Source organism: Equus przewalskii, chromosome 26 (genome assembly GCF_037783145.1).
Source record: "Equus przewalskii isolate Varuska chromosome 26, EquPr2, whole genome shotgun sequence".
Classification (NCBI taxonomy): Eukaryota; Metazoa; Chordata; class Mammalia; order Perissodactyla; family Equidae; genus Equus; species Equus przewalskii.
Window position 1 is genome coordinate 33,943,964 of NC_091856.1, and position 12,155 is coordinate 33,956,118.

Below are 12,155 nucleotides of genomic sequence, written 5' to 3' on the forward strand. Positions count from 1 at the left end.
CTCCTGATCCCAGTGAACTTGAGGTTGGACACCCCATGCGAAGGGGCAGCAGTTGACTTTGACCCTCTGACAGACCCCTGAGCAGTGAGGCCTCTGGCTGTTTGTCTGACCCAGCGCTTTGGCTTTCTCGCAGTGGAGGATGCTGACGGTGAGGAGTGATGATTCCGAACACAAGTACAGCTCCACACCGCTGGACTGGGTCACCCTGGACACCAACATCGCCTATTGGCTGCACCCCACCACCAGTGTAAGCCGAGCGGCCATGCCAGCTGCAGGTGGAGTGCCCGGTGCCCCGAGGCGCCTCTGGTGCTCAGAGCAGCCATTCCATCCTCCCAAGTCTGGCTTTCTCCAGAGCTGTCCTAACAAAGCCTGGCTGGCTGTTCTCTAAATACCGTCAGATGCCAAGGAGGAAGGTCCTGGCATGTCTGCATGTTGGAGGAAACCGGGCTTTACTGCTTTTGCAGGAGTGCATTGTTCCCCTCTGGCAAAGGTGGTTTTCCCAATCTTCCCCCTTCATTTGCTGCATGGCACCGGGTCCGAGCCTGCGGGCACTTCGTTTACATCCACATTGTCTTCACCCGGGACCCGGCCCTGGAGCTGGCCCGGCATCAGTGCTCAGCAATTAGGCTCTGAAGGAGCACGTGCTCAGGGTGCTCACCTTTCTCCTTCCCACCCACCTGGAGTCGAGAGATGGCTCCTTCTGAAGCAGGGTCTGAGATGAAATCTTGCCCATGGGGTGGGCCCAGGAGTTCCTGCTTCGCTCCGCATAGCTCTGTGTTAGTCCCTCTGAGGTCAGCTCTGTCCTTAAGAAAGAGTCCCTCTGCTCCCAGCTTTCAGTTTCAGCTGACAAAGTTGAAGCCTCAGCACTTCTCTAGACACCTGTCGGGAGCAGGCCCACCCGTCCTGGCAGTAGGGGTGGAGGAGACTAGAGCCAATGATGTCTCCCTGTGCCCCTGCAGGCTCAGATCCACTTGCTTGGAAACATAGTGATCTGGGCATCGGCCAGCCTCGCCACGGTGGTGTACGTGCTGCTCCTCTGCTGGTACCTGCTCAGACGCCGGCGCAGCATCTGTGACCTCCCCGAGGGTTAGTGCAGCTTGCCCGCATGCATCTTTATGCCTCTGCCTTCTAGTTCTGCCGAGAGCTCGTTGTGCTTCCGGTGAGAGCCAACCTCACCAGGAGCCTGCACCTTAAGGCGACCCCTTTGCTTCTGGATCAAGGGAACTTAAATTAGTCTTGTCACCGGGAGACAAAATGTTGCACTTTGGTTCCCACACTGTGTTAGCGGCTTCTCTGGGGAAGTGCCGCTAACGGGCAGGCATTGCTCCCTGACCCCCAGACGAGAGCACAGCCTTAGTGCTGCAGTTCCCGCGGCCCCCAAAGTGGCTGGAGAGGACAGAGCGGCCAGCAGGCGCTTAGTCTGGGGTGATGGTGGTTTGCAAGTAACAGAAACCCACTTAAAACCGTCTTAAGGGGCCGGCACCATGGCCAAGTGGTTAAGTTTGCGCACTTCACTTCGGCGGCCCAGGGTTTAGACATTTCGGATCCTGGGCGTGGACATGGCACCGCTCGTCAGGCCATGCTGAGGCGGCGTCCCACATAGCACAACTGGAAGGACCCACAACTAAAATATACAACTCTTTACCAGGGGGCTTTGGAGAGAAAAAGAAAAAAAAATTGGCAACAGTTGTTAGCTCAGGTGCCAATCTTTAAAAAAAAACAACAAAGAAACCCGTCTTAAAACAGAAAAGGAATAAAGACGCAGAGCAGGGCAGGGCAGGGCCCCGGAGGCCATCAGGAGCCGTGTGGCACCCTCTCCCTGCCCGTTTCCGGGAGCTGGTCCATTCTCTCTGCTGACTCCCTGCTCCACCAGGCAGGTGGCCAGATACGGCCCCTCCACTACTCCCAGAGGAGTATTCCCAGCTGGGTGTTCCCAGATGAGCCAAGGCCAGTGGGGAATCCAGCAGTAAGCTTGCAGGGGCCTGGCCCACCAGGGGCTGGGGTTTCTCAGGGGAGAGGGATGGTGAGGACCCAGGGTTAGGAGTGGGGAGGAAGAGAAGTCAAGAACTGTGAGCATGTGCGTGTACCTTAAAGATGAGCAAGCAGCTGGGCGGACAGGCAGAGCGCCTTTACAGAGAGAGGGGGCCCAAGTCCACAGCACGGCTGTGAGACGACCTTCCCCGCAGATTCCTGGCTGCGCTGGGTGCTGGCCGGGGCCCTGTGTGCCGGCGGCTGGGCCGTGAACTACCTCCCCTTCTTCCTGATGGAGAAGACGCTCTTCCTGTACCACTACCTGCCCGCGCTCACCTTCCAGATCCTCCTGCTCCCCGTGGTTCTGCAGCACATCAGCGACCACCTGTGCAGGTACGCGGCCTTCACACCGCCCCTCTCGGGGTCAGGGTCAGGGGAGTCATTGATGATTCCAGTGTGACGTGGAATGGGTTAAGATCACAAAAGAGGCGTAGACAAGGTGCCACAGGGTTCAGAGGACAAGGCTCAGGCCGGCTGGCAGACGAAAGCAACCGATGTGGATGGGGACCAGGAGGGATGTTTGTGGCCTGGAGAACACCAGGAGCAAAGGCCAGGGACAGGGGGCAGCCTTGTGTTCTGGAACAGCCAGTGGTCATTGACCGGCTCTCATGGTGTGGGGCAGGGACGAACCAGACAGCTCTGGGAAGCAGAGCAAAGGGCGTGGACTGTTTTGGGTAGTCAGGGGCCTCAGGGCATCTCAGGAGGGCTGTGATGTGACTGTACTGGGCTTCGGGACAATACTCTGACATCCAAGTTTAGATGGAGCAAAAGCTGGGGAGATTCCAGAAGCAGAGGAGGGAGGAGGGTCATCTCCGTGCAGTGGACAGGGTGCAATAAGGGCTGGTGACAAGCAGGGTGGGAGGAACAGAAAGGCTGGGGTAGGTGACTGAGTGCATGACAGATGCTGAGAGGACGTGCGGGGGAGAAGTCCCAGGGAGGAGCCAGCCTCCCGCCCTGCCACGCTCTGCTCTGGCACCGCAGGTCCCAGCTCCAGAGGAGCCTCTTCAGTGCCCTAGTGGTGGCGTGGTACTCCTGCGCCTGCCACGTGTTCAACACACTGCGCCCACTGACCTATGGGGACAAGTCGCTCTCACCTGGCGAACTCAGGGCACTTCGCTGGAAAGAGAGCTGGGACATCTTGATCCGAAAACACCAGTAGGACACAAGCCAGGGAAGGACGCGTGGGCTGGGGTCAGGACAGGTAGAACCATCTTTTGTATTTATTTTTGACAAGCAGAGTGGCTCTAAGCTTGGTGGAGACTGGCCAGGCTCGGCAAGGATTCTGTTCTGGTTTCATTCTTGAAACAGCTCTCTGATGAGCACCTCATCCTGAGCAGTCTAATTCTTCCAGGCAACAAAACATGCCCTCCGCGTCCATCTCCTAAGAGCTGAGGACACATTGAGTGTTGAGTGGCTGGTGTGGGACTTGTGATGGAGACGGCAAGGCAGGCGGGGGGCTGGCAGCGACAGGGTGTTAGGGCTGAAGCAGACGCGGTCCCCGCCTAGCTGACCGATGCGGGTGTGAGTGCGACCAACAGGCCTGGGCCTCCCTCCCAAGCACCCGCTGGCCTGTCCCCAGTGAGGCCTTAAGGAATCGCCCTGAGCAGGTCAGTGTCACATAAGCTACTGGAACGACGAGCCTTTGCTGAGGCAGACGTGGGACCCTCTGGGCACTGAGAAGCCCGTGTCAGTCCTCACCGCTGCTGAGACCCCCTGCAGGAGACTGCTGACGTGTGCGAGTGGGCTGCATCTTCAGCAGTCTAGGTTGTGTCATCCATGCATCTCCGTGTCCTGAATTTGCTTTTTAATGTAATTAAAAAGGGACAAATTGGCACCCATGTTTGGTGTTATTTATTGACTCTCTTTCCAAAAGGGGACAATAAGCCTGACAAAATTGTCACATAGTCAGAATCCAGCCATGGAGCTCAGTCGTCTCGTGTAACTAGTTGCTACTCGGTGAGGAAACCAGAGTGCCCATGCAGGTGGCCAATGGCAAGGGGAAGGGGCGCTTTTAGAGTCAGGTGGGCAGAGCAGGGGTGCTTGTGGCTGTGGGCCTGGGGGGTGCAGGGACTGGCTGGCTTTGGGCAGCAGCGTCTGCTTCCGCCCCTCCATTCCAGCATACACCCTGCACTTGGCCCAGGGCCACCTGAGGGACCACCTGCCCAGACAGCACCTTGCACTTGGGGGTCCTGGGTAGGACTGTGGACGCTGTGCGCGCCAGCCCGCCTTCTGCCCCGCCCGCGGGGGCCCCACGTGTGTGCTTGGTGCTGGTTAAGAAACGCTGATCCCAAGGCTCCTGCCCGACCCGCGCAGGCCAGGAGGAAGGAAACGTGACTATGTGGCCCCTCACGTCAGGGTGCCTGGATCCCAGCCCACTGGCGGGTCACGAAATTGGGTTAACAGGTCACAACTAGAACGATGTTATGAAATAGAATAAAACAGAAAACATTTGGATGTATAACGTGAAAAGGGAAAGTATCATCTCTTCAAACCTTTGTTTCGGTTGTAAGTGCGTGTGAACCAGATCGTACTAGATAAAGCAGCTCTCACTGCGGTTCGCTGTCAGGAACACCCCAGCACAGCCAGCGTCCCGGCTGTCTCCTCAGTGTTCCCCAAACACGTGCCTCACGTCCCTCCTGGACGCGAGTGTCACAGGCCTGCCACACACTGTGGCTCTTCTCAGCAACCTAGAGACTCATCCCCCCAAAGTGAGGAAGCAGGTGACGCCATCAGGAGCGCCTGCCAGTGTCCCGCCAAACTCAGTGTGGACATGCCCAGCTCCCCGCGAGGGTGTGGGGCGCTCGATCCCAGCACCACCCCCGTGCCGCCCGCTGAGAGGGAGCGGTGACTGCATTTTCAGGGGCAGGCAGGCACGTCCAGGTCCAGACCCTGAAGCCATGTCCGGGCCCCGCCTGGGAGGCTGAGCACCCACTCCTCAGTGGGGCCTGCTGCTGGACTCCAAGTGTGAGCGCTTGCCAGAGCTCAGCACCCCTGGGTGGGCCCCAGGCTCCGGAAAGGTCCTCTTGTAGCTCCGCCCGTTGGATGCTCCGCGGTGCCATTTGCAGATGTCACCGTTCAGGATGTCCTGGATGTGCTGCACAATCAGGTTGATGGCAACTGAAGCAAAGAGACAAGAGCGGGGTTAGCTGCCACTGGCCCCCATGGCCGAGGCCAGCGAGAGGGCTGCTGTGGCTGACTGGCGGCGCCTCCCCGCAGTGGCCCTGGCCAGGAGGGCTGCCCACTCACTGAAAGCCCGCGGTCACTTGGGAAGCACAGGTCTTTCCATGGAGGCATCTGTCTGGTGCCAAGTCTCAGCAGACACAAAAATGAGCACAGTAAAACTTACTGGCTTGGTCTCTGAGGGTTTCTGTTAACTAAGAGCCCAGTTAAAATACTTTCTGCTAACAACTCCTTGTCAAATAGTTTTCAATACATATGGACTTTTTCCACCAGTTTTACTGAGATATAATTGACATAAGTATGTCTGAAACCTGTGCCACAAATGTACGCGGACAGGCCTTCTGCATCGGGGGTCCTCAGGAACCGTGCTCGGCTGGGGCAGTGCCTGCTCTGTGGCTCGGGGATGCTGACTGAGGGGTAAGGGCAGCCCGTGAGGCCTGGTTCTTACCCATATTGTCAACCCCTCGCGGGATTATCACGTCGGCATACTTCTTCGTCTGCAAGGCAAAAAGGAGGGTCTCGTAAGGATCTGCCCACCGCCCCCAGGGGATTTCAAGTTGCTGCAGGCTAGAAGCAATGGCAGGGTAGCAAGTCAAGGGTGTTTGGACGCCTGTCACTGGGGGGTAGGGTAGAGATGTGGGGTACCCATCAACCAGGCACGAGAGACAGCGATCCAAGAAGTGAGGTGGCCAGAAGAATCTGCCTTTCTCTCCTGGCGTCTCTGAAACGCTCGCTTAGCTTGTTCTTTTCCTTGCACACTGTCATAGGGGCCAGCTCTCTGTGCCTACAGCATAATTCACTGGGCCAAGTGAAGTGTGTGCCCTCCCACAACACAGGATGGTATTCCTGTGGAATTAGAAACCTACGAGAACCCTGGGGGAGCGAGCAGGACAGGACGCCGCGTGCTGAATCCTTTGATCACAGAGCTGTGCCGCAGGCAAGGACCCCTGCAGGCCCTGCTCCCATTCGTTTGTTCACCACCCATCGCATGCTCCCGCGCTGAGGAACAGACTCCGTCAGGTACTCTCCTGGCTAGGGGCAAGCAGAGAGAGACACCAGGAGGTGCAGGGCTGCCGAGAAGGGGCCCCACACAGATGCTGCTGGGGGGGAACAGACCTGAATCGGGCAAAGCGGAGGGAGGAGCAGGAGGAAATGGTCTGCCCAAGGGACAGACCCGTGAACCATTTGGTGCTGCTGGCATGTGGATGCAGGCCAAGGAGGCATGTCACAGGAGACAAGCCACGGAGGGGGTAGGGACTGAGTCCTGGGGACAGCTGTGTCTGCAGGCAGTGGAGACCCACAAAAGACTTGAGCACAAGAGCGCCAGGGCTGGCCTGCACTGGGCTTGCTCACTGGGGTGGGGTGCAGACAGTGGGCTGAGCGGGGCAGGAGATGGAGCCCAGAGAAGGGCTGAGGAGGGTCTTAACTGCAGGGATGGGGGACGGACGTGCTCGGCTCAGCCAGCAACGTGGGCGCACGCAAAAGGGAGGGGGAGGGAGTTCAAGGACGGCGCTCAGGGCGAGGACAGTGCGGCCTCCACACAGGCTCACCGGGTCAGATTTGGAGTCCAAAGTTTTACTGCAAACTACCTACTTTGCCAAATGTCTTTCTGTAAATAAGAGAAAGACTGAAATGGTCAATTTACTCTTCTAATTATTTCCCAGAAACTTGAGAACGTAAAATAAAAATGTTTTCTTTAAATAGCAGCAGATAAAACTCATTCGTCCTACTCATCCAAAGCAGAAATCCTGGTTCCAGTTCTTTTGTGCTGGATTTTTACCTTCAAGAGGCAAAATATTGTTCAACTTCCCTTTAAAAAGCTCCAATTTGAGTAGAGCCACAAGTCCCATCTAGTTAGAAATGTGAGATGGGGGGAGACGGCCACACAACATGTGAATTCCTTCTCTCTGCAAGCCAGCTGGACCTCAGAGTGCCGGCCAGAAGCAGCGCAGAGAAACACATGGGGTGGATGAAGTCACTAAGCACCTACTACGTGCCAGATACCATTTTTGGAGGGAAGACAAAAATCTCTGTCTTCGTGGAGTTTATCACTGTGAGGGGAGGTAGGCAAAAGACAGCACTGGTCGGACGACCACAAGTGCCCTGGAAAGACAGAAATCAGACAGGCGGGAGTGGAGGGCCTTCGGGGTCATGCTGGGAAGGCAGGTGACCTGGGTGAAGGCCTGAAGCAGGAGGCAGGGAGCCGGTGTAGACACGGGAACTAGGGCTTTTCTAGGCAGAGGAGGGGCAAGCACAGAGAACACGTGGAGCTGAGAACTGCTCCCTGGGGGCTGGGCTCTAACAAATGAAATTCTCCATTCCTGAGTCAGCGCTCTCAGACCGGGCGCCACGTGTCCTTCTGAAAAGGGAGGACAGGCATTCCCAAGGATGCAGACGGCAGGTACCGGGAGGCAGAACTCCTCGAAGGCAGGCTTCACAAAGGTGGTGTACTGGGTCAGAATCTGCTCCAGGTCCCGCCCGCGGTGCACATCTCGGAGCACTGCAGCAACAGGAGCAAGGCAGCGCGCTCAGACCTCGAAGCCATCGCCAGCCTCGGCCAGGGGCAGACAGCCTTGGCCCGCGTCCACCTTACCTCTTCTCGACAGCCTGACGTCGGAGTCAGTGTCCACAAAGAGGCGCAGGTGGAACATGTCCCGGATCTCCTGGCTGTAGAACACCAAGATGCCCTCAAACAGGACCACGTCCGCAGGGTAAACCACGGTGGTCTCCGGCAGCCTGTGAGGCAAGACCAGGAAGTGGGCCCTGCTGGGGACAGTCTCTGGGCCACGCAGTCAGCTTTGATCCCCAGGCACCGACTCCATGGAGGGGACGGATCACGGTGGGGGAGAGAGGTATGCACAGAAACCAGTGGGGCAGGGCCTGCTGTGGGGCGGTCTGTGTAAGGCCCAGAGGGGCCGCCCTCACCAGCTCCCAGCCCCTCTCCCCTAGAAACCACCTGCTTACCTCGAGTGGGTCACAAAATCATAGGTTGGGACCTCGACAGTTCTCCCCTCCACAATGTTTTTCAGAGTCCTGTGCATCAAATCATTATCAAAAGCATCTGCAGGAGTGGAACAAAAAGCAAGACAATCCAGGTGTCCTTGTGCTGGGGACAGGAAGGAAATTCCTCTGCCTTGGGGTCACCCAGCCACAGCTGGGTGCTAGTGGTACCAACGACCCTAAGGAACATTGGGACTGGAAGCTGCCCATGCAGATTACATTTGCAGAGCCCCCTGCAGTCCCACAAACCACAGGATGGACCTGTCCTTGCTGCCCTCAGGCAGTGCCCGGCCCAGGCTGCTATCCCAGCCTAAGTCTGAACACAGGGATTCCCTGATCGGCCAGCACTGGGAGGGAGGTCCATCAGTGTCTGCTTCTCTCTATTTCTGGGAAATAACCAGAGACTGACACTTCCTGGGCCTTCTTCCCATGGATCCCTGGGAAAGAAATGAAGACAGGAGCCAGCCACAGAGTGGAATCTTGTAGTAGCTGCAGGCAGGGGCAGCCTGGCTCTTCCCTCATCTCCTCCCTGTCCACCTGTTCCCCTGGCCCCTGACCAGACCAGGAAGCGGAGCTTCAGGCCTCCAGCTCCCGCTTACCCACTGCTGGCCTCCCGAGGACTTTGCCCCACAGCAGGGGGAACGAAAGGCCACTGTGGACAGTGGTGTGTGCAGAGGGTCCTCACAGTGGGAAGCTGAATGGATTTCTCCCTGACCATGGTGCGGCAGAGCAGTGGTCCTGAAGGCCCCTCGGCTGTGCAGACTTTCTGACCAGCGCCAACCAGGGGAGCCAACAGCTCCTGCAGGGCTGCCCGGGGCCCAGAGAGCTGGGCAAAGCCCTTCTGACTTGACCGCCCAGCCCACTCCACCTCGGGCCACCCGGGAGATTTCAGGGAACACCTGGGTCTCTGCCTCCCCATCCCAGTCCCGCAGCCTGCCCTCCTTCCCCGGGTGGTCTACCTGGGTGATCAAAATTGTACTGTCCCTTCAAGGCCTTGGCCTTCTGTTCTGGGGTCAGAACCTTATAGAAGCTGTCTTGGCTCAGGATAACCAACTTCCGCTGGCGGTGGTCCACTTCGTTCTGTCCCAGCAGCTCCATGATCTTCTCACACACAGTTGACTGGGAATACAGAAACAGGATTCCCCGCCTGGAACCGCCCATCCCGCCTCGGGCACGGGACCCTTCCTCAGCGTTTCTGCACGGCGCTGGCTTCTGGAGCCACCGACCCACGGCCCCGAGGGGCTGCCCGGCAGGCCGGCGACAGGTGTGGCCGGACTTGGCGGGACGGCCGCGGGGCACCGGCGGGGGCAGCACGGACCTGGGGCCCGAGGCGCCAGGCCAGCGGGGAGGCTTGCGGGGAGCCCGAGGGCCGGCGCGCCCCTCGCCCGGCCCAGGCCTGGCCCACCACGGCCGCGGCCCTTCCCCCGCCGCCCCCGCCCCCGCCCGGGAGAGGGCCCTGGGCAGCCAGGGCCCGGGGTCTCGTCTCAGGACCGAGGCTAGGCGGGCGCCCGGGGCCCGGGGCCGGGGTGAGCGGCGACACGGCAGGCCCCGCCGGGCCGCCAGCCCCTTACCTTTCCGCTCGCCGTGCCGCCGCTCACCCCGATTAGGAAGGGCCGCTGGTGAGGACGGTCCGTCTCGGGCGCGGCGCCCTCGCAGTCGCCGCCGCCTGCCGAAGCCATCTCCGGCCCCGTTCGCCCGCATCGGGTTCCTCGCTCCCGCCGCCTCCCCAAACAAACCGGCCCACCCCCCCCCCGCGCAGAGGTGGGAGACGCCCCCCGGAGCTCCACTTCCGGGAGGCGCGTGGCGCGGCGGGGGGCGGGGCGGCGCGTGGCGCGGCGGGAGTTGTAGTCCGAGGGCGCCGCGCATGCGCGGCCAGGGCCCCTGTCCCTGGGGTATACGGAGGCCGCTTGGCATGCTGCCGGTCGCGCCTCGTATTTGCTGCCGAAAAGAAAAGTCGCTCGATATCGCCACCGGCTGCGAGAGTCTCCAGATATCTGGCGGCCTCCTCAGCAGAGGCCTGTGGTCGGGAAGTTTCCCTTCATGCACCTCCGGTGCATGGGGCCTTCGTGGATGAGCCCCCGGGACTGCGGGGCCTGGCCGGGAGGACCAGTGCCAGCGCCGGCAAGGCAGACCCTGAGCCCGGTGACTGGGGTCGGAACCCGGAACCGGCGTTGCCGCCTACTGTGCGGTCACCCAGAGAGCGCGCCCTCAGCTCCTGCCTCCACCACCCGAGTCCGAACTTTCTCGCCAGGCACAGCCTTAGCCCTGCCTCGGCTCATCCGTGCTCCAGCCCTTCCTCCACACGGACCACCCGAGTTTCCTAACGCTGCCGGGGTCGCGTCACCCACCCACTCCCCCGCTGCAGCCTTCATTGCCTCCCCACTGCCTTCTGCAGCAAGTGCCGGCCCTCCCCAACCTCCCCAGCACGTGGTGGGCAGGTGTCCCATGGGATGACTTTTCAGACTCCCGCACTAGCTGGGCTGTGAGCCGGGAAGGCAGAGACCAGGTCTGTTTGATTCCACCTACACCCTCGGCGCCTGGCAGAGGAGGCAAATACTGATCCATTCAAATTGTGTATTTCCCCCAAGGCGTCAGACTCTGCACGTCTAGCTCCTAAGGCATCGTGAGCACTCCATGAATATTTGATGATGCTGAAATACGATGCAGGAGACTAGAGTAACGAGCAAACGTCGAACAAGTCGTGTTTCTGTAACTTCAGAGGTGTCAACCCATCTCAGGAGGGGTTACAGGCAGCTTCTGCTGATTAGGGGGAGGGCATGTGAGGGGGCTTGGGCCTCCTGAGCCCTGTGGACCCGGACAAGGGGAAGCTGATGAAGGGGCAGCTGGATCTGCATGAGAAAACCACTGTCTAACTGAGAGCAATTTACATGGGAGCTCAAAACAGGAAAGTCCATTCACCCATTCATGGTGAGCATGGCAAGGTTAGGAGTCAGGCTCTGGGGTGAGAGTTGGGTTCAAACCTTGCCTCTGCTGGGTGACCTTGGGCAGTGATGTGGTCATTTCCTTCCCAAATGGGGGAATGTTATCACTTTTTTTTTTTTTGACTGTCCTGAATTGTTTATTGGGTGAGAGTTTTACAGACATTACTTACATTAGCGGTAACGGTGAAGCTGGAGAGTATTGCGCCTTCTCCAGGCTGCACAGTGAGAACCACCAACCGTGTGGTGGCCCCTCCCGAGGCCACGCTCTCGCGGCCTGCAGGTGTCAGCCCTTGCGTTTCCCTGTGCTTGTGTCAGGTTTGGGTGTCAGGATTTCTTCTGATAGCTTTATGGAATGGATCAGTGAGGATAACTCTAAAGAATTTGTATGTGGAATCTTCGCCAACCCAGTAAGAGTTTGGGACTCTGAGAGCCCCACAGCGGCATCTAGCTTGCTCCTTGGCGACAGACTGCAGCCTTTGAGCAAACTTCAGCTCATTAACACCATGATGGACAGGCCTGCCAGAGGTGGCACCCTTAGGAACTCGTGTTTGTGGCCAGCGTGACGTGCAGGAATGTGATATATGACATAACCTTGCTTGGCCTTGTATCCAGTCTATGCCCTTGCTTGGGGGGCGGGGGGGTGGCGCGTGGGGCCCTGTGGAGCGGAGAGAGCTGACGGTACTGCCAGCACCGCGCCCTGAGAAGAAATCGTGTTACGCCTGACTGCTTCTTCCTCCACAGCTCCTGGATGTACTTGGGAGCCCCCATCCTGGCTTACCTGGTGGCTGCCGCGAGATGGGAAGGCCTGACTTTTTAAAATTAGCGTTTAAGTGGAGCACAGGGTGCTGGATGGTGAGCAGAGGTTCAACAACAGACCACCGGAGAAACTGGAATAGAGAAGTTTATTGCTCACAGGGCCTGGAGGAAGCAAACCGCACGCCTCCAGGGGCCACACGGGGAGGTGAAGGTGGAGGGGATTGGGGCAGGTGCCTTTATAAGGTC

The 12,155-nt window shown here is 58.9% G+C and overlaps 3 protein-coding genes and 1 pseudogene across 12 annotated transcripts in view; 2 read left to right on the forward strand and 2 right to left on the reverse strand.

Annotated features, from left to right (window-relative positions):
• POMT1 (protein O-mannosyltransferase 1) overlaps positions 1-3,869 on the forward strand; it is a 17,687-nt gene extending 13,818 nt beyond the window's left edge. For 6 of the 8 annotated variants that reach the window (XM_070595367.1, XM_070595369.1, XM_070595370.1 and 3 more), the window contains exons 17-20: positions 134-247; positions 960-1,086; positions 2,187-2,364; positions 3,013-3,869. In XM_070595367.1, the coding sequence (XP_070451468.1) occupies positions 134-247; positions 960-1,086; positions 2,187-2,364; positions 3,013-3,190 (597 nt within the window). In that variant the 3' untranslated portion in view covers positions 3,191-3,869. Of the gene's footprint in view, positions 1-133; positions 276-959; positions 1,087-2,186; positions 2,365-3,012 lie in introns of all 8 variants that reach the window. The other 2 variants (XR_011533360.1, XR_011533361.1) reach the window with 1 other exon arrangement.
• Positions 3,860-10,315, reverse strand: UCK1 (uridine-cytidine kinase 1). Of its 3 annotated transcripts, XR_011533363.1 has the most exons (8): positions 9,783-10,143; positions 9,171-9,330; positions 8,176-8,272; positions 7,805-7,947; positions 7,617-7,711; positions 6,078-6,243; positions 5,660-5,708; positions 3,860-5,148 (listed from the first exon to the last, which is right to left on the reverse strand). XR_011533363.1 is itself a non-coding variant. In XM_070595374.1 (7 exons), the coding sequence occupies exons 1-7, from the start codon at positions 9,888-9,890 to the stop codon at positions 4,967-4,969; spliced, it is 834 nt and encodes a 277-aa protein (XP_070451475.1). In that variant the 5' UTR covers positions 9,891-10,315; the 3' UTR covers positions 3,860-4,966. The 3 variants fall into 3 exon arrangements, 2 of the variants coding, with proteins under 2 accessions (XP_070451475.1, XP_070451474.1); XM_070595374.1 differs by lacking the exon at positions 6,078-6,243 and having other exon boundaries at positions 9,783-10,315; XM_070595373.1 differs by lacking the exon at positions 6,078-6,243 and having other exon boundaries at positions 7,533-7,711.
• The window catches only part of PRRT1B (proline rich transmembrane protein 1B), a 23,049-nt gene continuing 20,971 nt past the window's right edge, over positions 10,078-12,155 (forward strand). Inside the window, exon 1 of the mRNA XM_070595375.1 lies at positions 10,078-11,139. The gene's annotated coding sequence lies outside the window, so the exon portion shown is untranslated. The remainder of the gene's footprint in view (positions 11,140-12,155) is intronic.
• LOC103553651 (large ribosomal subunit protein eL15-like) lies at positions 11,253-12,016 on the reverse strand (annotated as a pseudogene).

What these genes read in the sequence shown, in the direction of transcription:
- UCK1 (XM_070595373.1), bottom strand. Translation starts at nt 9,890, where the DNA reads ATGGCTTCGGCAGGCGGCGGCGACTGCGAGGGCGCCGCGCCCGAGACG. An exon ending in GTACAATTTTGATCACCCAG is followed by an intron (nt 8,273 to 9,170) that starts GTAGACCACCCG and finishes CCACTCCTGCAG; the next exon opens with ATGCTTTTGATAATGATTTG. An exon ending in GCGAGGGGTTGACAATATGG is followed by an intron (nt 5,149 to 5,659) that starts GTAAGAACCAGG and finishes TCTTTGCTTCAG; the next exon opens with TTGCCATCAACCTGATTGTG.